Source organism: Rattus norvegicus, chromosome 7 (assembly GCF_021556685.1).
Source record: "Rattus norvegicus strain SHRSP/BbbUtx chromosome 7, alternate assembly SHRSP_T2T, whole genome shotgun sequence".
Lineage (NCBI taxonomy): Eukaryota > Metazoa > Chordata > Mammalia > Rodentia > Muridae > Rattus > Rattus norvegicus.
This window is the reverse complement of record NC_141540.1, coordinates 129739948-129764370: the sequence shown is the minus strand read 5'-3', so window position 1 is coordinate 129764370 and position 24423 is coordinate 129739948. Positions and strand designations below refer to the sequence as shown.

The following is a 24423-nucleotide window of genomic DNA, read 5'->3' as shown; positions in this document are numbered from 1 at the left end:
TTAGATTTTAAGAGTTGACTTAATGATGTCCTTTATATTATTGAACAAAAGAACTTATCATGATCAGGGAGATAAAAAAGTTTTCCATGTATTCCCACTTGCATCCTGGGATGAGAGAGTTCACATTTGTTCTGTGCCTGTGTCCAGTTGTACTACACCACTTACTGGAAAAGTCATCCTAGTTGAGGATGATGGCTCATACCTGAAATCCCAGCATTTGGGAGGCAGAGGCAGGGGCATAGCAACTTTGAGGTCAGCCTAGGCTACAGAGTGAAATCTTGTCTCAAAAAGAAAAGAGATTTAAAGGTTGGAGAGATGACTCAGTGGTTAAGAGCACTGATTGCTCTTCCAGAGGCCCTGAGTTCAATTCCCAGCAACCACATGGTGGCTCACAACCATCTGTAATGGGATCTGATGCCCTCTTCTGGTGTGTCTGGTGTGTAGCTAAAAACAGCTACAGTGCACTTCTATAATAAATAAATAAATCTTAAAAAAAAAAAAGAAAGAAACTTAAGACTCCCCGATGCCTTCTGCCCCTTTACTTTTATGTGATTGTTGGTTTACTGAGGGAAGGTTTGCCTAGGCTGGTTTTGAAGTTCTGATCCTTTGCCTCTTCTTTCTGAAGATTTTCCTCTCCTCTGTTCAGTGAGCATGCCGTCCCTACTGAGAATTTGAGGTGGGTGTGGTGGCACACAATTTAATCCCACCACCTTGGGTGCGGGGACAGGAAGATCAGGGTTCTCTTTTGTCTACATAGTTCTGACCAGCTGCATAAAAGTCTCTCAGACCAAAAGTAGTCCTGGGAGATGGCATAGTGAAGTGATGAGAGCCTGAGTTTTAATCCTCAATCAAGGAGAACTCACATAAAAATGCCTAGAGTCCATTACTCAGAGGCAGAGGCAGGCATATCTCTGAGAGTTCAAGGTCAGCCTGGTCTGCAGAGTGAGTTCAGGCCGTACAGAGTTACACAGTGAGACTCTCAAACAAAACAAAATCAAACAAACAAGTGACAATAACGTGGAGGGGAGAGGCAGGATGGCTCAGCAGTTAAAGTTAGTTTACCAGCCTAGCATGTTGGTACACACCTTTTAATCCCAGCACTCAGGAGGCAGACACAGATGTCTATGAGTTCACGGCCAGCCTGGTCTACACAGAGAGTTTTTTTGGACAACGATCTGTGGAGCCAGTACCTCAGGTTTAGCAGGCATCTTCCAAGAAAGCTGTCCATGTGTGTTTCTTTTTTTTCTTTATTTTAAAAATTATGTGTATATGTCTGTATCTGGGTGTAGGTTTGTGCACGTGAACACAGTATATGGAGACCAGAAGAGGGTATAGGGTCCTCTAGAACTAGAGTTGTAGGCAGTTATCAGCCACATAATGTTGGTGCTTGGAACTTAACTCAGGTTCTGGAACTGTCTCTCTGTCTCTGTCTGTCTCCCTGTCTGTCTGTCTGTCTGTCTCTCTCTCTCTCTCTCTCCCTCTCCCTCCCCTTCCCCCCCCCCCCCCCCCCCTTTTTTTTGAGACAGGGTTTCTCTAGGAATCATTAGCTGTCCTAGAACTTACTTTGTAAACCAGGCTGACTGGCTTCCATGTCAGATCTGCCTCCTTCTGCCTCCGAATGCTGGGATTAAAAGCATGTACCTAGGTTGTGTGTTTGTCAGTATGTGTGCATGAGTGCAGGTGCCTGGGGAGACCAGAAGAAGGTGTCAGATTCCCTGAGCAGAGCTTAAAGGTGACTATGAACTGCCCAGTGTTCGTACTGGGAACCGAACTCAGGTCCTCCCCGGGATGTTCTCTTACTGCTGAGCCATCGCTCCAGCCCCTTGGCTTGCGTTTTGGTTTCTGTTTGTGTGTCTTGAACTTGGGGGAAATTTGGGAATTTTGTGTGGGAGGTGGGAACATGGGTAGAAAGAGATGGCACCACAGTAGGGTCTTGGTGTCTGTCCTCAAACTCCTCCCTCTGCCTCCATAGCCGACTCAAGCTTTTGTAGTGGAGCCGGGCGTGCACGTGTCAGGTGCATCTCCTGAAAGCATCAGCAGCATCCTTTCAGAGGTGGCGGAGTATGGGACCTGTTATACACGCCTGAGCCACTTCTCTCTGCAGCCTGTGGTAGGCTCCTTGTGCAGCAGGGGCCTCGTGTTCCAGGTATGCCTCTGGAGAACCGTGTACCTTCACAAAAGAATCACGGGTTCAGATTAGGGGTTCAGAACCTCTGAGTCCAAATCTAAAGAAGTTGGGTGACTTGAGATTGTCTAACCTCATCTGTTAACCTTGTGTAAGTTGTGTTTAAGCAAAGGCAGAGGGAGGCAGGTGTGAACAGTTAGGGAATTTGAGGGCAAGGACCAAGTGCTATGAGGTGGGTAAGCCAGATCAAAGCTACCTGCTCTGCATAGGCCCTAGTGTCTTGTACGGTGTGCAGCAAAGTGATCTCCTGTTTTAATAAGTTGATTCTTGAGGTACCTAGGACTTTCTGTTTATTGAAAGACTTGCAGCTGGCTTGTGTGCTGGTAGACTCTTAGAGCATCTGGGCAGCCTGGGCAGGTGAGGACAGGTATTCAGATTTGCAGAGTGTTGTGCAGAAACATGGGGAGCTGTGGGGTGGCGGTGCAGGGTGAAGCTTAGGAGGAGCTGTCCCTACAAGCTCTGATGTGCGGAAGTCAGTAGCTGCAGGGGGGAGGGACTACCCCACATCAGAATTCAGGAACATATTAGGAGGTGCATGGCAAAAGAACAGAGGCTGCAGATGGTATAGAATGGGTTTAAGGGAATCCATGGCAGGTGAGGCTGTGGTTCCTGGTTTCCTGGCATGTAGGCAAGACAGGCCAAGGTGGATGGGCAGGATTTGTTCTGGGGCGACTCTGTCTCTGTGATGCAGCAGGGCAAAGCTGTATTTGTGGCAGATTCCTAACCGTAACCTATGTCTTTCAGTAAAGCATCTTTCTCTCAGGTGGGCTTAAGCTATAAATTCCCACTACTTGGAAAATGGGGCCACCAGGCTACGGCCTAGAAGCACAGTTCTGTTTCCAGTTTGACTGTGTCCTTCCAAACCCTGAGTCGATGATAGCCTCCGTGTCCCAGCTGCCCTTCTCCTCTTCCTTCCCACAGGCCTTCACCAGCGGCCTCAGGAGGTACTTGCAGTATTACCGCGCCTGTGTTCTCTCCACTCCACCTACCCTAAGTCTCCTCACCATTGGCTTTCTCTTCAAGAAGCTAGGCCGGCAGCTCAGGTGAATCTTAGCCCAGTGGCCTTGCATGAGCCTCAGGAGCAGATGTGGGGCTTTCAGGGCAGTGAAGAGACAGCTCTGCTCCCTGTCAAGGAGGGCCCAGAAGAATAGTCCTTGGTTGTCTGAACACTTCATGCACAGCTGGTCACTATGCGCCATGTAATGAATTTGTCTACTGCCTGCTGCAGCAGTGGCCTTGCTAGACCCAAGGCTTTCTGCCTAAATAGTGCTGCAGGGGAGGGAAGGCAGTGGCAGCCTCTGACACTTGTGAGCTCATTAGTAACAGCCAGACATAGTGTCTCTTGGCAGGCGCTGTCCACTGAGAGAAGTTGGTGGCAGATAATATGGGAGGAGACGTAGCATGCAGCAAGGAATTGGGGAGGTGTCATGTGAAACACAGACTGCAGTGGGGTAGAGAGGGTGAGGGTTCATGAGGGGAACTGGTGCTCATTGTAGTCAGGCAAGGTGGTAACCAAGGCAGAGGTGTCGGATGGTACCATAAATGTGGGGCTAAGGAGTCAGGTCAAGGATGAGGTGGGAGGTGGCCCCACCCATTGAGTGTGGATGTGTCAGTGCCATCTGGGAGGACAGCACAGAAAACAGTGCTGGGTAGGGCTCCAGCAGGGTGCTAAGATCTGGTGCAAGTGGTTGTCAAAGACTGTGTAGACCAGTCACTTGGGGGAAAATGAACATTTAGCTTGCTCAGTCTGATCTGGTCCTTGGGACCCTGAGCTCCTGTCACTTGATCTGATCCAGTTTCTGTGTCCAGGTACTTGGCTGAGCTTTGTGGTGTTGGCACTGTATCCCTGGCGACCAGTGGAGAACCCAGGGCTGTGTTCCCCACTGTGAGTCCCCCTCCCTTCCTCCAGTGTGAACTTGCAGGCCTCCCTTGAGTTGTGCATTCTTGTCGAGTGTGGTGGTGTGGTCTGCTAGCCATGTTGCCTAGACAGGCAGTGTGCCAAGTGTACAGTGGCTGTGTACCCATCCTGCTTCTTCTCACTGTTTGTAGGGGGTGAAGCTTCTGTCCTACCTCTACCAGGAAGCACTAGATAACTGCAGTAATGAACACTATCCTGTGTTGCTGTCCCTGTTGAAAACCAGCTGTGAGCCCTACACACGGTAGGTGCTGAGTGCTGTGTGCTGGCTATACCTGCTCTCCCTATAGTGGATAGAGGAAGGCTGCACTCAGACCACAAATGTATCTGAGTTTCCTGTTATCCAAGATGCACTGAGTGTGCTGGGGAAGCACGCTGGGTAAAGGACCTACTAGGCAGGAGACTACACACTCACAGCCGGCAGTATCTCACTCTACTCTGGGGACTGGCCACACCTACCTAGCAGCACTCCACACTTGCCTAGCTCTCCTCTTTCCCATACATCCCCAAACCACCCACACCATCCTCGTTCCATTACTCCGAAGGTTCATCCATGATTGGGTGTACAGTGGTGTCTTCAGAGATGTTTATGGGGAGTTCATGATCCAAGTTAACCACGAGTACCTTAGCTTCAGAGGTAAGTACCCACGACTGCTAGGCTGTGCCTGTCAGGTTTTGGACCCCATGACAAGGACTGAGTATATAGTCTGCATATCAAAGTGGACCTGGTCTCCAGGCTCCCAGCATCCCTCAGTTCTTACCTAGCACACCCTGAACTTTCCAGCTCGGCCTGGGCTGCTCTTCCCCCAGAGGTTTTTCCTTCTACAATCCAGACATTTTAGTCTCCCCATCCCCTTCTCTCTCTGCATGTGCTCTTTCTTTCTCTTCCCCCTTGCCCCTCTTTTCCTCCTCATAATGACTGCTCTGACCTTCATCCTTGGGAACTCACCTACCTGAGAGCAACTTCCCAATAATCCTGCATGTAATATAATCTGATCTGGCTTGAATTGGCTCATTTCACTGACAGAGAAGGAACTTATCAGTGCCCTCTGCCTGGGGTCAGGCTATTATAACTGCAGATCATCATTTTCTATCTGTTCTGTCCAGACAAGTTTTACTGGACCCATGGCTACGTGCTCATTTCCAAAGAGGTAGAGGACTGTGTTCCTGTGTTCTTGAAACACATTGCTCACGATGTGTATGTCTGTGGAAAGACCATCAACCTACTGAAGCTCTGCTGTCCCCGGGTGAGAGGCGCCTGCTGTCTGTGGAGGGAGGGGCTTGTGTACTGTGGGAGGCTAGGTCTGTCCAGGGACTGAGTCTTGGTGCTAGCCTGTTTGCTACCATAGTCTTCTGCGTAATCGATGAGATCGATCGCACGGTGCTCCTCAGTGTCTGATCCCCCTCTACTATAGGTTGCCCCACACATGGTATCTCCATTGTTGGGGTACTTATTCTATGGAACCATCAACAGTTTCAGCTGCTCCCAGGTTTAGGAATAAAATTTTCAAGGAAAAAAAAATGGCTGTCTGCATCCATCACGGAAGACTCAGTAGCAAGGCAGTGCTTGGTTCTTGTTTCTGGCCTTGGCTGTGTACTCACTGAAGCCCTTCCTTTGGGCAGCATTACCTTTGTTGGTCTGATGTCCCTGTGCCTCGGATCTCCGTGATCTTCTCTCTCGAGGAATTGAAGGAGATTGAGAAGGACTGTGCCGTCTATGTTGGGCGGATGGAGAGAGTTGCACGTTATAGTTCTATCAGCAAGGAGGAAAAGGTACTTGGATGCAGGACTTTGGACTTTCTCTGTACTTCCTTTCACCTCTGGGGGTTCTGGGCTGATGGAGTTCCCTTACCCCAAGGGTGGGCCAGTGCTAATGTGGATAACTACCCCCTGGTGCCTAGTGGGTAGTCAGGCAGACTGAGGAGCAAGAAGGACAGGATGGGGGTTGGGGATTTAGCTCAGTGGTAGAGCGCTTGCCTAGCAAGCGCAAGGCCCTGGGTTCGGTCCCCAGCTCCAAAAAAAAAAGAAAAAAGGAAAAAAGAAAAAAAAAAAAGGACAGGATGTAGGCAGTCAGTAAGGCAAAGCAGTTTTTCTGGTGTTCTGTCGTGGTAGTATGTCTAGGTTATGACCCCTAAGCTGCTTGGCTGTGTGCCAAGGAGACTTGGAACAAATCTGATGACAGCTGTCTAGGGCAGAGGCCTTGCTTTTTTTTCAGGGGGTTAGCTTTGCCTGTACTGCAAGTTTTACCAACATGGGTGGCTCCATTTGGAATTTCTAGGCAGCAAGGCCTAAAATTCCTCTACTTGAGTAGCCTTTACACACACCGGGTATGTGGCTAGAAGCGGCACCCTAATGCTCTAGTACACTCCAGGAGGAGAAATTAGTGACTGGCCTGGGCCAATCTCAAGAGCTTTTTCTTGACTTGGTGTCTAATGGGCAGCAGAAGAGACCCAGGCAAGGACAGATGCAGGAGCAGGAATGCCCCTCGAACCCTTCACTTATCTGTGGTACACCTGTCACTCTTCCAAGCCAGAGGTCTCCCTCTCCTCCCTTCCTGTGGTGAAGCATCATCACCTGTGAGCATTCTGTGGAGGCTGGGAAGGATATCTGCTGTTAACAGTGACCAGAAGCACGTTGTTCTGGATGGCCACTTGTCTCCACACTATCCTAGGAGAAGGGGCAAGGTGTTAAGATGTTTTGCTTATTGTCTTTAGGAACTACGTATGGAAATTGCAAAACAAGAACTAATTGTCCATGCCCGGGAAGCAGCATCCAGGGTCCTGAGTGAGCTGAGTGGTGAGTGCAGGCCCAGGTCTTTCCTCTCTGTGCTGGGGCCTCTGCTGGGCTCTTCACCACTGCATGTGCCTCTCATCTTCTCTTGAAGACCGGCAGATGTCAGAACAGATTGCTCTGGACACCCGGAAGCGAGAGCAGTTTCAGCGACTGAAGGAACAGTTTGTGAAGGATCAGGAGGTGGGTGGTCTGGGTTCTGGGTAGTCTGGGTTCTGGGTGGTCTGGGTGCTAGGTGGTCTGGCTCCTGGAGCCCATGATTTGGCAGATGAGACTGTGTGTCATGTAGAGACGCCTGGCAGCCAGACAAGAAGAGCTCGGTGATGACTTCAGTTATGCCCATGAACTCCGTGCCCGGGAGAAGAGGCTAAAGGCCCTGGAGGAAGAACTGGAGAGGAAGGCCAGGTAGGGCTGTGTGGCTGCAGGTGCCATGGTGCTGGTTTGAACCTAGTGATGGTTGTTTTCTGTCATTCTCTCTGCTGCTAGGGATCGAGGCCCAAAGGTTGCTAGGCAACCTTTACCAGTGAGCAACAGCCCTAACTTGTTACTTTAGTTTTTTTTTTTTTTTTTTCCCCGGAGCTGGGGACAGAACCCAGGGCCTTGCGCTTCCTAGGCAAGCGCTCTACCACTGAGCTAAATCCCCAACCCCGTTACTTTAGTTTTTAATCTGAAAAACCAGGCATATGTCAAGACAGAACTCCTAGTCTGCTAGACCAGGTGCTGTCCTGGCCTAAGGAGTTAGAGATCCAGTTCTGATACACACAGTGTATTTGATGTCTTGACTATCTATTAATGTTATTTATTATTAGTCCATAATAATATTATTACTGAGGTGCTATGGAGCCAACTTTGGACCTTGTGCATGCATGTAAGTAAGCACTCTAGCATTGAACCATACCCTCAGGATCTTGCTGTGTGCCTAGCTGGCTTTTAAATCCACAATCCTCCTGTTTCAGCCTTCCTAGTGCTAGGATTACAGGTATATGCCACCACACCTGCTTTTGCTTATCTTAAACACCCATGGTTTGCTTTTTATTTCAAACCTGTCCCTGCCCAGATGAGTAATGGGTCATTAATCTAACATGGTTCTCCAGCCTGTTTCTTCTGTGTCATTAGCTTGCCCTGGAAACAGGTCATTGTTTCAGTGGGAGGCTTTTATAAAATGGCTGGCTACATCCTGCATGGTGTCCCACAGCTGGGACAGCTTTAGATATTATTTACAGAGCAAATGAGGGGTCTGCCTCTTACATGTGCTAGATATGTGCATACACATGTGAGTAGATACACTGTTCTCATAAGTGGAAAACCAGGCATAGACAACCATGTTTCTGACTTATGACCCACCAAATTGGAGATGGCTAATTGGGCCTAGATGACCAGTAGTTGGAGGCTTGGAATCCCTGGGTTTGCTTTGGTTTTGGTCCTTTTTTCAGTCTCCAGTTCTCTTGAGTTTGAATTGGCAGAATGGGTAGATGTCTACTTCCAGTGAAGAAAATGGGGCCTGGTTCCAGAGGGCTGGTCCTCAGCCACTGTTTATTCTCTTGTCCCTGGGTATAATGTACAGTTTTCTTCTGATCGTTTGTCCTACAGACAGTTGCCAAGTCCCATTTGGGCATCTGTCCATTGGAGCCTTTTAGCCTAAGGGGCAACAAGGCCCTCCCTGGGAACCCAGTGTGTTGTGGGGAAGATGGAGGACCTGAGTCTGGGGAGGGAGCCTACTTGGAGAGCCATCCTAGCCTGAGTATATGCCAACGAGATAACACGGGGAGTGGTTGTAGTGACCATGTCCTCTGCATGTGGCTTCAGGCAGGCGCTGGTTGATCACTATAGCAAGTTGTCTGCAGAGGCAGCTCGTCGAGAGCAGAAGGCTCTGTGGAGAATCCGGAGGCATCGGCTGGAAAGTGCACGACTTCGTTTTCTCCTGGAAGACCAGAAGTGTATTCAGGTATGGCCGTAGGGTAGCTGCCAGCTCTTGCACCCAGTCATGTCCTCTTGTCCTCTTGTTGCATAAGGGACAGATGGCACTGGCTGCGGCTCAGGCTTCCTGCCAAAGCTGGACAGTGTGAGTGGGCAGCAGGGTAATGGCATATGTGATGGGTGAGGGGTGCTGTGTGAAGGCTGTGGTGTGTGCCAGCCCTGCTGGTCTCTCTGCAGAGCTTCTCTTTTCCTGTTGGCTTGAATTTCAGGAGATGCTGAGAGACATGGAGGCTCACCAGCCCCAGGAGCCACTGAGTGTTCTCCCAAGCACATGCTCTCAGGTAATAAGCCCCAGAGGATCTTGGGACTCCTGCTGGGTCTCTGCACTGTCTTTGTCTTTGTCTCTGCTTTGTCTTGGTTGTACTTAGGTTCCTCAGCACTTAGTTGGTGTTGACCGCTGTTGCTGAGCTCAGCCTGGGGAGTCGGGGGTAGTGATGGAGGGGTTCAGTCTGCACTGTGTTTCAGGTCACGTCTCTCGGTCCCGAGCATGAAGGTGAAGGCCATAGCTGTGATCTGGAGTCCACAGAACTGCGCTGCGATTGTTCAAACCAACCATGTGCATCAACACCATCGGTCCTCAAGTCTGGGGCTGGACAGGCAGAGGAAGCTGGGCCATTCTCAACTGGTCTCAGCATCACAGACTTTCTGCCCATGGGCTCTGGAGATGAACAGCCTGTGGGTGACACTGGAGCTCCCTTCTTAGAGGTGGCTCTGCAGAGCATCTGCTCAGACCTATCCCCTATAACCCCTGGACCGGCACTCACAGCAGGTGGCCTGCAGCCTACCCAGTCAGAGTATGATTTCAATACCATACTGAGGCCAGCTATGGCTACCCCCCCTTTACCGGGACCCTTCCGGGATGTTCAGAATAGTGTAGACAGTGAAAAACAGCATCTACTGCGGGATATGCCCACAAAACCAGATTCATGTATCCATGACATGCAAGAGACTTTGCCTTGCCTACATCCACTCAGTCATGTCACTCCTGCGGAGGGCAGCCTCCAGCCTGTGGGCCAGCTCCTTGAACACATGTCAGAGACTACTGTCGCTACAGAGAGCCATGCTTCTGGAATGGCTCCTTGCCAGCAACTTAGCATTTCCAGACACGTGTCAGATGCCAACATCAAGGTGGGAGATTATATGTCAGACGTGGCTCTTCCTCGGCCACGGTGGAATATCCATGGACATGTGTCAGAGGCCAACATTGGAGTTGGGGAGAATGTGTCGGACGTGGCTCCTTCTCGGCCACGGTGGAATGTCCACGGACATGTGTCAGATGCCAGCATCAAGGTTGGGGAGAATGTGTCAGACGTGGCTCCTTCTCGGCCACGGTGGAATGTCCACGGACATGTGTCCGATGCCAGCATCAAGGTTGGGGAGAATGTGTCAGAAGTGGCTCCTTCTCGGCCACGGTGGAATGTCCACGGACATGTGTCAGATGCCAGCATCAAGGTTGGGGAGAATGTGTCAGACGTGGCTCCTTCTCGGCCACGGTGGAATGTCCACGGACATGTGTCAGATGCCAGCATCAAGGTTGGGGAGAATGTGTCAGACGTGGCTCCTTCTCGGCCACGGTGGAATGTCCACGGACATGTGTCAGATGCCAGCATCAAGGTTGGGGAGAATGTGTCAGACGTGGCTCCTTCTCGGCCACGGTGGAATGTCCACGGACATGTGTCAGAGGCCAGTATTAGGATTGGGGAGAATGTGTCAGATGTGGATCTTCAGCCACATGGACATGTTCAGCCTCCCTTGATTCTGGAGGAGCCCTTCCCAGAAGCTGAGCCTGACCTCAAGTCCCATCAGTGTCCCCCTGATCATGTGTCTCAGACAGTCCTTTGTGTGGAAGCACAGAGCCCTGCTCAAGAATGTGAGCCTCAACTACCTGAAGAAATGAAGCCTACCATCTGTTTGAGCCTTGGCAGTACAGAGGAAGGTAGCCTCCAGACCAAGACCCTTGTGACTGAGCCTAGCATGCTGGGAAATGGCATCCCTGAAGAGAAAGGTCAGAGTGGGCAGTGCTGGTCAGGGTGGGACGGTGGCATACAGGAGAGGCAGTGTCACTCTGTCCTCTGTGATCCTTGTCTGTTAGCCTGGATCGAGTTGCTGTTGAGGGTGGGGATGGGGGGCTGGAGGGATTCTCTGGACCAGTCTCACTAGGTCTCTTCAAGCAGACACTGGCTACTAATGGCCCTCTTCCCCATTATTTTCTGTTTATTTAGGCCCAAGGAGGAATAGGGATGCTGAAGACCTTTCTCCATGTTTACCTTCAAGCCCACAGGTTAGGGGAGTACGCATGAAACGTCACCACATGGTTTCCATTTGCCTATTTCCTTTTCAGCACAAGCAAAGTGGGGGAGGAGAGGGGAGAGTAGTGTACTGTGTAAGGATGCAGTTCTTTGAGGCTGGCTTCTTTTTAGGAAGACACACTCCCCAGTAGCCCAGGTCCTAGTGAGGAGGTACCAAGCACAGAAGCGGAGGAGGCCAGACGCTGGGGCAAGGAGCAAGCCTATTTGGCAGATCTCATGAAACTGTACCGCCTGGAGCAGTACCCGGACAGCTACGAGTCCATGTGTGAGTGGGCAGGGCACAGTGGGCAGGTGGAGCTGGGACGCTCTGGGCAGTGTCCCTGAGCTCCAGTCTTGTTTCCCACAGCGGAACCTCCCATGGCTCACTTGGTACACCACATGCTTCCCCGGGCCTTCGCCTTCCCTGTTGACCCCCAAGTGCAGTCAGCAGTGGATGAGAGTGCAGTGCAGCTGAGTGAGCTGCTGACGTTGCCTGTGCTTATGAAGCGCTCCCTCATGGCTCCTTTGGCTGCCCAGTGAGTGCCTCCACTGCCCAACTGCAGCAGCCTGCTCTCCTGCCTCCACCCTAACTCCAGCTCTCCCTCACCAGTGTCAGCTTGGTCAACAAAGCTGCCGTCGACTACTTCTTTGTGGAGCTGCACCTGGAGACACACTTTGAGGCACTGCGGCATTTCCTGCTGATGGAGGATGGAGAGTTCGCTCAGTCCCTCAGTGACCTGCTTTTTGAGAAGGTAGTTAGTTCCAAGACATGCAGTTGGGATCAGGTTGGCCAGTAGAGGTGTTGTGGGTAGGATGTGGCTGGCTCCTGGCCTCAGACCTACCCAAACATGTCATAGTCCCTAGCAACATGGTGACACAGTGCTGCTCAGGCAGAACATGGGTTGCTGGACAAGTAGGGAGGGGCAGGGCCCAAACCTGGGACTCTTTGAAACATTTTCTTTTGACTTCTTTAGCTAGGGGCTGGGCAGACGCCTGGAGAGCTGCTCAACCCACTGGTCCTTAACAGCATCCTGAGCAAGGCACTGCAGTATAGCCTCCACGGGGACACCCCACATGCTACCAACCTGTCTTTTGCCCTCAAGTACCTGCCTGAGGTGTTTGCCCCTAATGCCCCAGATGTGCTGAGCTGCCTGGAGCTCAGGTACAAGGTCAGCAGTGTCCTGCCATGGGTGTATAGGGGAGGTGTATCCTAAAGTTGTATATACTAAGTAGGGCTTCCTGAACAGGTCGACTGGCCCCTCAACATTGTTATCACCGAGAGCTGCCTGAACAAGTACAGTGGGATCTTCTCCTTCCTGTTGCAGTTGAAGCTCATGATGTGGACACTCAAAGACATCTGCTTCCACCTCAAGCGCACAGGTGAGGCCTGGCCTGGCCAAGTGAATCCTACCTATATATGTGGTGAATCCTACCTATATATGTGGTGAATCCTACCTATATATGTGGTGAATCCTACCTATATATGTGGTGAATCCTACCTATATATGTGGTGAATCCTACCTATATATGTGGTGAATCCTACCTATATATGTGGTGAATCCTACCTATATATGTGGTGAATCCTACCTATATATGTGGTGAATCCTACCTATATATGTGGTGAATCCTACCTATATATGTGGTGAATCCTACCTATATATGTGGCTTCAGGCTGCAGCTTAAGCTCTTTGTTCTTCCCTAGCCCTAGTGAGCCACACAGCTGGCTCAGTGCAGTTCCGACAGCTGCAGCTGTTTAAGCATGAGATGCAGCATTTTGTGAAAGTCATCCAGGGCTACATTGCTAACCAGATCCTGCACGTCAGCTGGTGTGAGTTCAGAGCCCGTCTAGCTGTGGTGGGCGACCTGGAGGAGATTCAGCGGGCCCATGCCGAGTACCTACACAGGGCTGTTTTCAGGTGAGTCAGGCAGGCAGGCAGGCACCTGGACTTGGGTGTGTCATGGTCAGACTGGGCAGGCCACCAGCAGCTCTACCCTTCCCTAGGGGCCTACTGACCGAGAAGGCAGCACCCGTCATGAACATCATCCATAGCATCTTCAGCCTGGTGCTCAAGTTCCGAAGCCAGCTCATCTCTCAGAACTGGGGCCCGGCTACCGGCCCCCGTGGTGCCGAGCACCCCAACTTCCCACTCATGCAGCAGTCCTACAGCACCTTCAAGTACTACTCCCACTTCCTCTTCAAAGGTAAGCCCTCCTTTTGGGCTGGGCTGCTGGGGTGGCCAGGCACAGGGCAGGCAGGAGCCTGAGAGTTGAATGCCTCTCCAGTAGTGACCAAGCTGGTGAACAGAGGCTATCAGCCCCACCTGGAAGACTTTTTGCTTCGGATCAACTTCAACAACTACTACCAGGACTCCTGAGGACAGACAGGACCATGGCAGTGGACAGAGATAGACCTGAGGAAGCTGCTTTATTTAGAGCCCTGGGAGATTCAACAGGTGTGAGGCCCAGCCCCTGCCCTTTGGGCAAGATGCACAAGCAGGTCACAAGGCTTACTTAGGCCTGTTTGCATTACTTAAACATGGGACTGATATCCTAGCATGAAGCACTGTGTGCTGGGGGCATCTTGAATGCTAGACCAGGGCAGTACTGCTAAGGTAGTATCAGACAGAGATGGGTCAGGTTTTGACTGGAGACCTCTGCCGTCATGGAGAGACCGTGAGGACAGGCATCCCAGTGGTCTCAGCAGCTCAGCAGCACTGGGGAGGCCTCGGGAGACTCCAGACATGTGGAGCCACCGAGGCCTTTATGAGGATCATGTTACGCAGAGTTCTGCTGCCCAGAGTGGAGGCCTGCTACTGTAGGAAGACTGCTCGTCAGTGGTCCTCGCCACTGCCTCAGGGCCTGTGGCCTCCTCTTCACTGTGGTAAGGAGACTCTAGCAGCTTCAGGACACGTCGCACCTAGAGGATAGGTGAGAAAACTCGGTGAGGAGCGTATTTAATGGCATGTCCATGACAGGAAGGGTAATAGGCACAGGTGTGCGCTTGCCTCTGAAAAGTCTCCATTTTCTGCAGCTTCAATGGCTTTCTGTGCAATATAGTTCCTTAGGACGTACTTGGGGTTGTTGGCATGCATGATGCGTACACGTTCTGCCTGCCAGGCAGCAATGTCTCCGACACCCTCCTTCTCCTTGTCCAGACGCTCTCTGGAATCAAATTTTTCCAAAGAACAGCATGTGCCATGCCCCCAATTCGGGGCCATCTGCAGCCACCTTGTAAGATGGCCATTGTATCAAGAAGCCAGTACAGATGACCCTGAGGGCTGCCTACCTGTATTCCTGTAGCCAGGTTTCCCAGTGGTCTCTGTTCTTGCTCTGCAGTTCAGAGGGGCTCAGCTGTTCCAGCCGTGACTGATGCTCCACACGTTCCAGCTCCTTTGTGACATTTGCTTGAGTGCCAATGAGTGCAAAGAGCTGTGGGTTCGACTGTGCCAGCATCAGCATCATAGAGAGCTGCCTGCAGGGAGGGGTGGCCGGGGAAGTGCCTCAGCTAGGGGCAGCACATGACTCAGGTGCTGAGGCAACTTCCCAAATTCCTACACACCTACCCGGAAATTAGTTAGGTCAGGGGACCATCTCTCCTAGGTATGTTTCTACAAATCTCAAGTGCCAGTTCCTCTTGATGGTTACTGCTCCATTCCCTACTAAATTCCTTTTTCATAACCAGCCTCTGGGTTGTTATTTGAAAGCCTGTAAGCCATCATTTCCCATATCCCTTCTTAGATGAATGCAGCACACTGGACATAGTGTGCACACCCTGTAGGCTATAGTGAGTGTGGGAAGGCACTGTCTGCTTCCATCTCCATTCCAGTCCACCTATGCCCTGCTTTCTTTTTGTTAGTGTCCTGGTCCTCAATGCTGTAGAAATGTGACCTTACTGCATTTCATGCCCAGGAAGGGAGTAGCTGCCAAGGGCCCCAGGTGCACTTGGGGAGCACTCTGACTGGCAGTCTCCAATCTCCCTGCTGCTCCCCTTCTGAAAACCAACTGTGAGGATGTACTTACCGGGGATCCATCTGGGGTCTGAAGGCAAGCTTTAGCTCTTCCAGAGAGGCACACTGGGAGGTCAGCTGGGTCAGGAACTCTGCTGTGTCTGACGGTTCAGCCGGGAAGGAGCTCAGAACACAGAAGGTGTTAGTGAAGTCAGCGCCTAAAAAGTGAGCTGCTCAGGCACCAGGGGCACGTGCTGGCCCCTACTCCTCCCACCCATCCCCTAGATGGTCCTTGTAGGTCACCTGGAAAACGGACTGACACTGGACCCTTGGTCACAGTGCCTGCCCAGGGCCTCTGGACACATCCGTGATACACTGTGGCTCTTACTAGCTTGACTTGGCAACCATCCTCAGTGCACCTCCTGAGCAGTAAGTATATAGGAGGGAACGCAAACGAGGGCGGGTGAGTTTGCGTGATGGGTGTGGTGCTTGATGCCACATGTACTGGCCCAGGCTTCATCTCCAAGACACACATCATGAAAACTGAGTTCTTTGCAAGTTGTCCTTCTGCCCCTATAGCTCTACAATGTATACTGTAGTGTGTACACAATGACTTTTTCTTTTCTTTTGGTTGTTATAAGACAGGGTTTCTTTGGGTAGCCCTGGTTGGCCTGCTTTGTACACCAGGATGGCCTTGACCTTACAGAGATGTATTTGCTCCTGCCTCCCAAGAGCTGGGATTAAAGAAGTGTGTCACTACAGCCCAGCCTCATTCTTAGCGGTGGTGGTACTCCCCTTTAGTACTTGGGCAGCAGGGGCAGCTGGATCTTTGAATTTCAAGGCCAGCCTGGTCTTGAAAAACAAAAAAATAAAACCAAACCAAACAGCTTACAAAAAGCAGACTTGTCAGGAATTGTGACTGCTGTAAATGGATTCTGTCCACCAGCAATGGAGAAGCAGGTTGACAGGTGGAAAAAAATCTGTGATTCAGCCTTACTGCTGTCTCTGAAAGGCCTGCTTTAGATCTGAGTGTGGGAAATGAAGAGAGAAAAACATCCATGCAAACAGGATCTAAAGCGGCTCCGGCAGTATAGTTCGTGCCCTTAATGCTAGCAGCAGGCCGATCTCTGAGCTCAGTGCCAGTTTGGTGTATGCTGAGTTCTAGAACAACCAGAGCCACCTGGAGACCCTACCTCATGAGGAAGCGGCTGAGGCAGTCATGCTAACACAGGCAAAAACCAAGCTGGGCATGTAATCCCAGCCTTCAGGAGGAAGAGCACAAGTTCAAGGCCAGCCTGGGCTATATTGTCTCCAGGAACAAACCATGCACGGATTCTCATGTTAGCTACTTTACTCAATACAGTGCTGAATCCAGAGCGGTCAGAGGGAAGCTGGAAAATGACCTAGTAATCCTGTTAACTCTGTGCTGTAAGGACTGAAAGCAGGGCTCAAACCAGACTGTAACTGTGCACAGTTCAAAGTAGCACTGTAGGTAAGAGTTAAAAACCCTGAGGGGCTACTATGAACTAGATAGTCAGTATTAAAAGAGTTAAATTCAGACACATGTTACAACATGGAAGGACCTAGGAATCCTCTGGGTAGTGAAATAAGCCAGTCACACATGAATCCTATGGAGTTTCTCTACTGAGGTTCCTAGAGTGGTCAGAGTCACAGAAATCAGAATGGTGGCACTGGGGGAGGTAGATGGAGAGTATTTAGAGCAGTCAGAATTTCAATTGGGGAACTGGGACTGCCTTCAGTGCCACTGAGTTATACACCTAGAAATGACAGGGGGAACACTAAGTCTTTTCCCACAGTGACAGGGTTCTGTGGCTTACCAGTCTGATGCATAGTCTCTAGAAGTTTGGCCACAAGTGTCTCATCTTCCTTCTCCACGCGAACAAGGCCCAGCTTCTTACGCATCTTCTGTAGATAGTGCCTTTGGAACTCTGTGTCAAACTCCTCTTTGAGAATGGCCTCAGCTAGCACAAGCGGCAGCTCAGGCTCCAGGGCTTCAGCTAGTTTCTGCAGGTTCCACCTGCACACCTGCGGCTGCTTACTGTATGTGTAGCGCCCAGCATTGTCAGAGGCGTTACACACATGGTCAGGGTCATACCTGCCACACAAAGAAGTGCTATCAGAGGATGAGTAGAGAAAGCAGGCTGCAGGAGGGCTGGTGACCTCCCCTGTGGCAACACCGTCGCTGTGTTTTAGAGTGGCTTTTGCCTACATAACAGTTCTGCCTTGAGGCCAGGGAGGAAACTGCTTGAGACCCAGACTGCCTTAGGCCAGGTAGAGTCCTCTCTCCTCCATGCCATCACCCCACCCCACTTCTTTAATCCATTTAGAGCCTGGCAGGGGAGGGACTTGTTCTAACTTGCTAAAAGGTCACTTTTTTGTTCAAAATACTCCGGGAGGCAAAGTATGATAGCGTGCTCCTATAAACCTATCAAATCAGGGAGCTTGGGGCAAGTGGATCACAAGTTCAAGACCAGCCCGGATTACATGATAAGTTCCAAAACAAACTTGATTTCTGCTTGTAGGGTTGGCTGACCAGACGCTGCTGAGAAGAAAACATTAAAAAGAGACACAAGCACCACACAGACCCCACTTTTCCCTGTTCCTCTCCCATACCCATGACCCCCTGCTGTTGGTTATTTGTCCCTCACAGGGACCAGTTCCTAGGTGGCCAACAAGCAGAAGGTTCATCACTTCCAACCCTGGGGGCATTACCTATCCAGGAAGCCAAAGGGTCCATAGTCGATCGTGAGGCCCACGATGCTCATGTTGTCAGTGTTGAGCACTCCATGGCAAAAGCCGACACACTGCCATTCAGCCACCATCCGTGCTGTTCGCCTTGTCACCTAGAGCAGAGCAGAGCTGCTGCCCACCTGCCCTTACTCAGGCCAGAACACCCCAGTGCACCTCCTGGATTCCAGTGGACTTTCTGTAAGTGGTCCTCAGTGCAGGGCCCTCTGAGATCCCTTCACCACTCAGTGTTTCAGAATATGTTTTGGGTGAGTTGGCTTAAGTCCCATTTCTACCACTATTCTTTTCAACACTACTAATTTTGGGTAAGCCATAAAAACCAGCAACACAGACTTAAGTCCCAGGAAGAAGACCTGATAACAATATTGGGGGAACATCACACTGTTAGGCAGCCTGGTCCAGAATGATATTTCCTAAGACCTGCTAGTCTATCTCCATCCTGGGAGATACAGGGTAATGCCAACAACTGCTCATCCAGTGACCCAACCAGAGACAGCCCCTGAACATAAGGTCCCAGTGTAGCCTGGAGAACAGGAGTCCCAAGTACAGAACTGAATCACAGCTCCCACTGCCCAAGCAAGTGGCCTTTTGTGCCTCACCTCATAAGGAGCATAGGAGCTCCCAGGGACCAGGTAGTATAGTTGTAAAGCAGAAGCTTACAGGGATGGTGTATGCTGACCAGATCACCCATCTGTTTCTGTGTGCGAGCATAGAGCTCAGCCTCAGTTCCTCCTGCTCCGTGGCTGCTGTCACACCACATCTTCAGCCCCTGGGGCCAGAGGTGGGAAATAGGAGTAACCTGGTGTGGACCCATGTGCAACCGCATGGACATGTGCTTGGGATAGTCTGCTGACCAGCAGCAGTCACGTGTATTAGAATACAAGCCACACAGAAACAGGGCTAGCTCTTGCTGGGGAAGTCCACAGCTCTTTTCCCCCCAAGTTGAGATAGCAGGTGAGTATGCTGGGTTAAGGTCACTGACCCACATTCAACAGTGCTTCTGTCTGTGTATCCTTCCTTCTAAGACTAGCCCACTCAGCACCGCGGTGTCTTAGTGACACACACCTTTAATTCCAACACTCAGGAGGCAGAGGCAGGTAGATCTTTGAGTCTGAAGCCAGCCTGGTCTACATATAGAAGTTCCAATGCTACTAAGTAAAACTGTCTGAAAACAACAAAGCCCCTAAGTACCTCCAGGCTGCCCAGGTCATGCGGCTGTGGGAGATCATGGGCCCTGGATGTAGGAACAAGGAACAGAAAAGTTCAGGGACACCTGATAAAACCCTTTGTCCCTGGTCATCGTGATTATATTTGCAAGGCGAACTCAACCCATGGCCAGTGGGGAACCTCTGCCTACCTCTCTGAAAAAGGCAGCGTTCCTCTGTATGTTGTCTGTGTCGCAGGTGTGGGCAGCCTGGATTTCAGGGTAGAAAGAGCTGATGACATAGTCAAGCATCTGCACTCGGATATCATTTCGTCCTACACTAGGGCCTGCACGCCCTGTGAGCTCATCAGGAGGCTTAAAAATTTCAAAGGAGCCGAATCTGCAGGAAAGACCCCAGTGTTCAATGGATCACACCTTGTGAGGAAAAGAAAATCACCATGGCCACAAGACTGTAGGCCAGAGAATGGGAGAGCATTGCCAGATCTGAGTGACAGACAGGATTCAATTTGGCCAACTGTCAGCCTCCAGTTTCCAGATGTTGGGAGAGTCATCAGGCCAAGAAACCACCATGATTGTCTACTCTGCCAGCTCCAACTCCACACAGGATTGTGTATACTCCACACATTGTGAGGACAACCAAGGCTGGCTCTACCACAGGAAGTATGTACAAGTGTCAGTGTCCCAGCAAGTTGGCCATCCCACAAGGGACATCAGTCATGAATGGAGCCTTTTCTTTTGAGACAGGGTTTCTCTGTAGCCCTGGCTGTTCTTGAACTCACTCTGTAGACCAGGCTGGCCTCAAATTCAGAGATCCACCTGCCCCTGCCTCCCGAGTGCTGGGACTAAAGGTGTGCACCACCACATCCAGCTGACATATTTTAAAAACTGTAACTGGGTTGATGCTGGCAATCATCAGAGGGCAGAGGGCAGTGGTGCTATCGATGCTGTACAAAGGCACCCGATGACCTCTAAAGTCACCTGGGTCAGGGGAAAGGGCCTCTACAGTGCAGCAGTTACCATTTTTGACCCCTTTCCATTCTTGCTGGCCATGTGTGGTGTGAGTGGTGAGTACCTGATGGCAGACTAGCCTGGGTGCACAGGATGGGGACTCCTAGGGTCACACCAGCCACCTCCTTGTTCACACAGCCCCTGCAGGGCTAGACACTAAGCTAAGGTGATGACAAGACAGGAAGGAGCGTGCAGAAAGGACCAGGCTAATGAGCTAGTCACTGCATGATTAAGAAAAAGGCTACAGGAGCCCACTTATGGTGACACTAATGAAGCCATTTCCTTTTGGAAATTCTAGGTAGTTCTTAGTCAAGGGGCATTAGGAAGCATCTGGGGCTAACTCCTGATCACAGCCAGGTGCTGCTGCTTGTTTAGGAGCTGGCTCAACATTCTGACTGCACAAGCATGGACCTTGTCTGATCTGTGAGCAAGTGCATGTAGACAGGCCTCATGGCCCCCAGCATTACCTTATGAAAGTGGGAGCTATACGCAACACAACCGTGCACTTTTCATATTTTGGATTACCATCATAGAACACGTCTCGCATCACTGTAGACTCAGACGTAACGCAGGCCCCGGCCCTCGTGGTGGGGATCCCCAGGTGAAACATGGCTTCGCTGCACAGGAACTCACGGATGCTTGACCGCAGGACTTTGCGACCATCAGCTTGTCTGAAACCAAACACAGGCCAAGGGGCTGGTCAGGAAGAGGTTATTCTGTACCAAGTTTCCCAAGAGCTTTGGTGTATCCATCACATGACTAAGGCCAGGTGAAGAGACACTTTCCCTGTCCCTCCTCAAGTCCCCCCTACCCTCACTCCCTTAAGGCTGCAGTTTTGTCCTCACAGGTGTTGTACAAAATTCCTATAGCAATTAATGCAGCATGCCCACCAGCACTATCTGCAGTAAGGAGACACCGTCGGTTCTCAGAGCACACAGGCTGTTCAAACCCAAAGGGGAACACAGTGGGTAGTGCTGTGACAAGCAGTTCCTGGACATGCTGCACGTGTCACAACCCTAAAGGAAACAAAATTACATGACCACATGCCTATGTCTGGCTGGTAGACTCAGTAAGGTCTGAGCCACCAGTCACAGGGACCTAGAGAACAAGATAAAGCAAGAAATCTACATTTTTTCTTTTCTTTTCTTTTCTTTTTTTTTTTTTTTCCGGAGCTGGGGACTGAACTCAGGGCCTTGTGCTTGCTAGGCAAGCGCTCTACCACTGAGCTAAATCCCCAAAAGAAATCTACATTTTATGGGTAGTTTTTGTATTTGAATTCTTCCTATGCACTGGACCTGTTTTGTTTTTAGCAGAATATGGTATAACATTGGATGCCCAGCACAGTGGCTACCTGGCCAGGCTGTATCCATAGCTCCTCCTTGCAGGAGTAATAATGTCTTAGGTACCCGAACCGATAGAGGACCTTGCCTGGAACTGACCGAACTCATGGAGCACGCTGCTTACATACAGCCTGGTAATCCCAGTACATGGAAGACAGAAAGATCAAAAGTTTAAGACCAAGCTTGGTGTGGAGGCATGTGTGCTTAATTCCAGCACTTGGGAGGCAGAGGTAGATGGATCTCTGTAAGTTCAAGGCCTACATGGCAAGTTCAAGGACAGCCAGGGCTATGTAGAAAGCCCCTGTCTCGAAAACAGCACAACATAGTCTATGCTAACCTGGCTGGAGTCTCGTTAAGAGCAGAATCCACTTACCCATCTCAGGGCTCTACAACCACCTCCAACCCCAGCCTCAAATCTTGGCACAGTGTTGAGATGAGAGACCCTGACATACACGCAAGGATGAGACCTAAGCAAGGGTCAAAGGGATCCCTGACTTCAAGCACACATTTTAGCTGATCAACTAAGAATAACTCAAGAATTATAAAAAGCACTGTTTGGGCTGGAGAAGATGGCCCATCGGTCAAGAGCACTGCTGTGTGTAATAGGACTCGGGTTCAATTCCCAGCACCCACACAGCAGCTCACAACTGTAACTCCAGTTCCAGGGAACAGACATCTTCACACACACACATGCAGGCAAATCACTGATGCATATGACATTTTTAAAAAAGCACCTTTCACTGCTGGATATGTGGTTCAGTAGTAGCCTAGGACAAATGAGACTCTGGATTTGATTCTTAGCACCAAGATATTTAAATATAAGAAAGCCTTTCAATAACAAATTATCCTAACAAGGATTTTTTTCTTTTCCTTTGGTAACTGGTGAACATAAATTATCAAAATGCAAGTTTAAGGCTGCTCACAAAATGAGCTCTGGAATGTATGGCATCTGCTCCTTTCCAAGAGCCTCTGAGAAGGTTGGTCCAGGTGAGCAGCAGGGTGCCAGATAAGACCATAAGTTTGGCTCGGGGGTGGGAAGATAAAGAAGAACTATTCTGAGAAATGAAGACAGCTTGGCGGCAACATGTCATGGTTGGCATGTTAGTGGCTAGCAGAAGGATGAGAAGCCAAACGTACTGTTTTTTAGTCATCTAACCAGCATCTAAACAATATAAATCATGTAGTGTAAAACAGAGTCCCCTAAGTGCTGTCTGTACCTGGGTGGCAGGACTTAGTTAAGTTGCTTGGGCTGGACAGATGGCTCAGCACTGACTCCTCTTCCAGAGGTCCTGAGTTCAATTCCCAGTAGCCACATGATGGCTCACAACCATCTGTAATGGGATCCGATGCCCTCTTTTGCTGTGTCTGAAGACAGCCACAGTGTACTTACATACATACATATACATATATACACACACACACACACACACACACACATATATATATATATATATATATATATATATATAAATTAAAAAAAAAAAAAGAGTTCCTTGGGGCTAGAGAAATGGCTCAGTGGCTAAGAGCACTGGCTACTCTTTTATAGGACCCAGGTTCAATTCCCAGCACCCACATGGCAGCTCACAATTGTAATTCCTGTTCCAGGGGATCCAACTCTCTCACAAATGCAGACAAAACACCAATGTACAAAAAATTGAGGATGAGGAAGAGGAAGGTTGTTCCTTTGGGCCTGTATGGTTTTGGATCCAGGGCCGTCTTAGACACTTGTGATACTCCCCACTGGAACCTGAGAACTACACACACACACACACACACACACACACACACACGCCTGGCAGGCTTGGGAGAATGGTCACAGAGAAGGTGGGTACGGGAACAGATTGTGTCCCGAGTCCCTAGACGGTGCATAAAAAGGGTCTTCTAGAGGTTGGGCAAGTTGAGGAAGCATACTGCTTAAGTATGGTTCCAGAAAATAGGCCTGGACACCAGTTGAACACATTGCTTCTGAAAAACCAGTCTCTGGGCAAGATGTTCAGCAAACAGTATCGTTCCTGGAACTGGCTCCAAAGTCCGCGGTGTGTTTAGGAAAACACAACGGAGAGCCATTAGAAGTGTGTTCCCCTCCACCTGACAGAACTGGTAGATGGAGATCTCTCTGAGTGTCAGCTAGAAAGTAAGCCCAGGCCCTAACTTCGTGTTTTCTCCATCTTGCCAACCGGCACTTCCTGCCTGCTTCTTTGCCTTCCTCCACAAAATCCTTTGCAAAGACGCTCCGCCTAGGTCCTAATCCCTTCACGGAGCTTTTCTGGGCGTTCAGCTGCCCCAACAAGGGCAAAAACGCCACTGAGCACCTTTCCTTTTCCCCACGCGCGCAGAGGGGTATATCGCTTGGGAACTCCCGGGACTTCCGCACCTGGAGAAGGCCGTGGGGCCGGCGCCTTTGAGCTGCAGCTCCCAGCGCTCGCCGGCCGCTGTGCACACCTCGCCCAGGTACATGGCGGCACCGTCGCCCAACTGCCCAGCGAACTGACCGAACTGGTGTCCACAGTAGCAGTGCGCGGCGGGCTCGGTGCCCGGCAGCAGCGCATTGCCGCTGAAGAAGAGCGCAGCTTCGGCCTCGACCTCCGCCTCCTCGCTGACCTCGAGCCCCAGCAGCGCCAGTGCGGGCTCTGACAGCGCCACTAGACGTGGCTGCCGCAGCGGGGCCGGCCGTGCACGGCTGAAGCAGGCTCCCGGCACCGGACGCGGGGTGGACAAGGAGTCCTCCGGCCCGGGCGGTGGCGTCTCTACCGGCAGCGCACGCAGGGCACGGTTGTCGAAGCGCAGCCTCGCCAGCCAACGCGGCGTGGGCTCCATGGCAGCAGCCCAGGCGGACCAGGGCGCGGACGACTGAAGCTCGAGGCCGACACACTGTGGCCGGGTTCGGGCAACCGCGAGCGAGGCCCCGAACGCGGCCCTGAAAGAGGCCATTCGCCGCGTCGCCGGAAGCCCGCTCACCCCGACCGGAAGTTTACCTCCGCCCAATTATGGGTTGGTGGGAGGCATGCCCAGAAGCTTGGTTCTGATTGGTTGCCTCTC

The 24423-nt window shown here is 50.9% G+C and overlaps 2 protein-coding genes across 4 annotated transcripts in view; one reads left to right on the top strand and one right to left on the bottom strand.

The window, feature by feature from the left end:
• Tubgcp6 (tubulin gamma complex component 6) overlaps nucleotides 1–14833 on the top strand; it is a 21567-nt gene extending 6734 nt beyond the window's left edge. The window contains 23 exon segments of one of the 3 annotated variants that reach the window (NM_001108748.2): nucleotides 1973–2146; nucleotides 3107–3228; nucleotides 3995–4070; nucleotides 4235–4344; nucleotides 4646–4737; nucleotides 5208–5347; nucleotides 5724–5873; nucleotides 6815–6896; nucleotides 6985–7073; nucleotides 7180–7295; nucleotides 8697–8835; nucleotides 9077–9148; nucleotides 9333–10319; nucleotides 10401–10872; nucleotides 11090–11148; nucleotides 11288–11441; nucleotides 11523–11691; nucleotides 11766–11907; nucleotides 12130–12324; nucleotides 12403–12535; nucleotides 12858–13071; nucleotides 13158–13357; nucleotides 13439–14682. In NM_001108748.2, coding sequence (NP_001102218.2) covers nucleotides 1973–2146; nucleotides 3107–3228; nucleotides 3995–4070; nucleotides 4235–4344; nucleotides 4646–4737; nucleotides 5208–5347; nucleotides 5724–5873; nucleotides 6815–6896; nucleotides 6985–7073; nucleotides 7180–7295; nucleotides 8697–8835; nucleotides 9077–9148; nucleotides 9333–10319; nucleotides 10401–10872; nucleotides 11090–11148; nucleotides 11288–11441; nucleotides 11523–11691; nucleotides 11766–11907; nucleotides 12130–12324; nucleotides 12403–12535; nucleotides 12858–13071; nucleotides 13158–13357; nucleotides 13439–13530 — 4179 coding nt within the window. In that variant the 3' untranslated portion in view covers nucleotides 13531–14682. 3 annotated transcript variants of the gene reach the window in all.
• On the bottom strand, nucleotides 13562–24423 carry Selenoo (selenoprotein O). The gene is given in 9 exon segments (NM_001085485.1): nucleotides 13562–14072; nucleotides 14161–14317; nucleotides 14442–14627; nucleotides 15176–15320; nucleotides 16941–17218; nucleotides 17836–17966; nucleotides 19229–19415; nucleotides 20512–20715; nucleotides 23759–24423. Coding segments are annotated over 9 exon segments (2001 nt in total). The 5' UTR covers nucleotides 24316–24423; the 3' UTR covers nucleotides 13562–13916.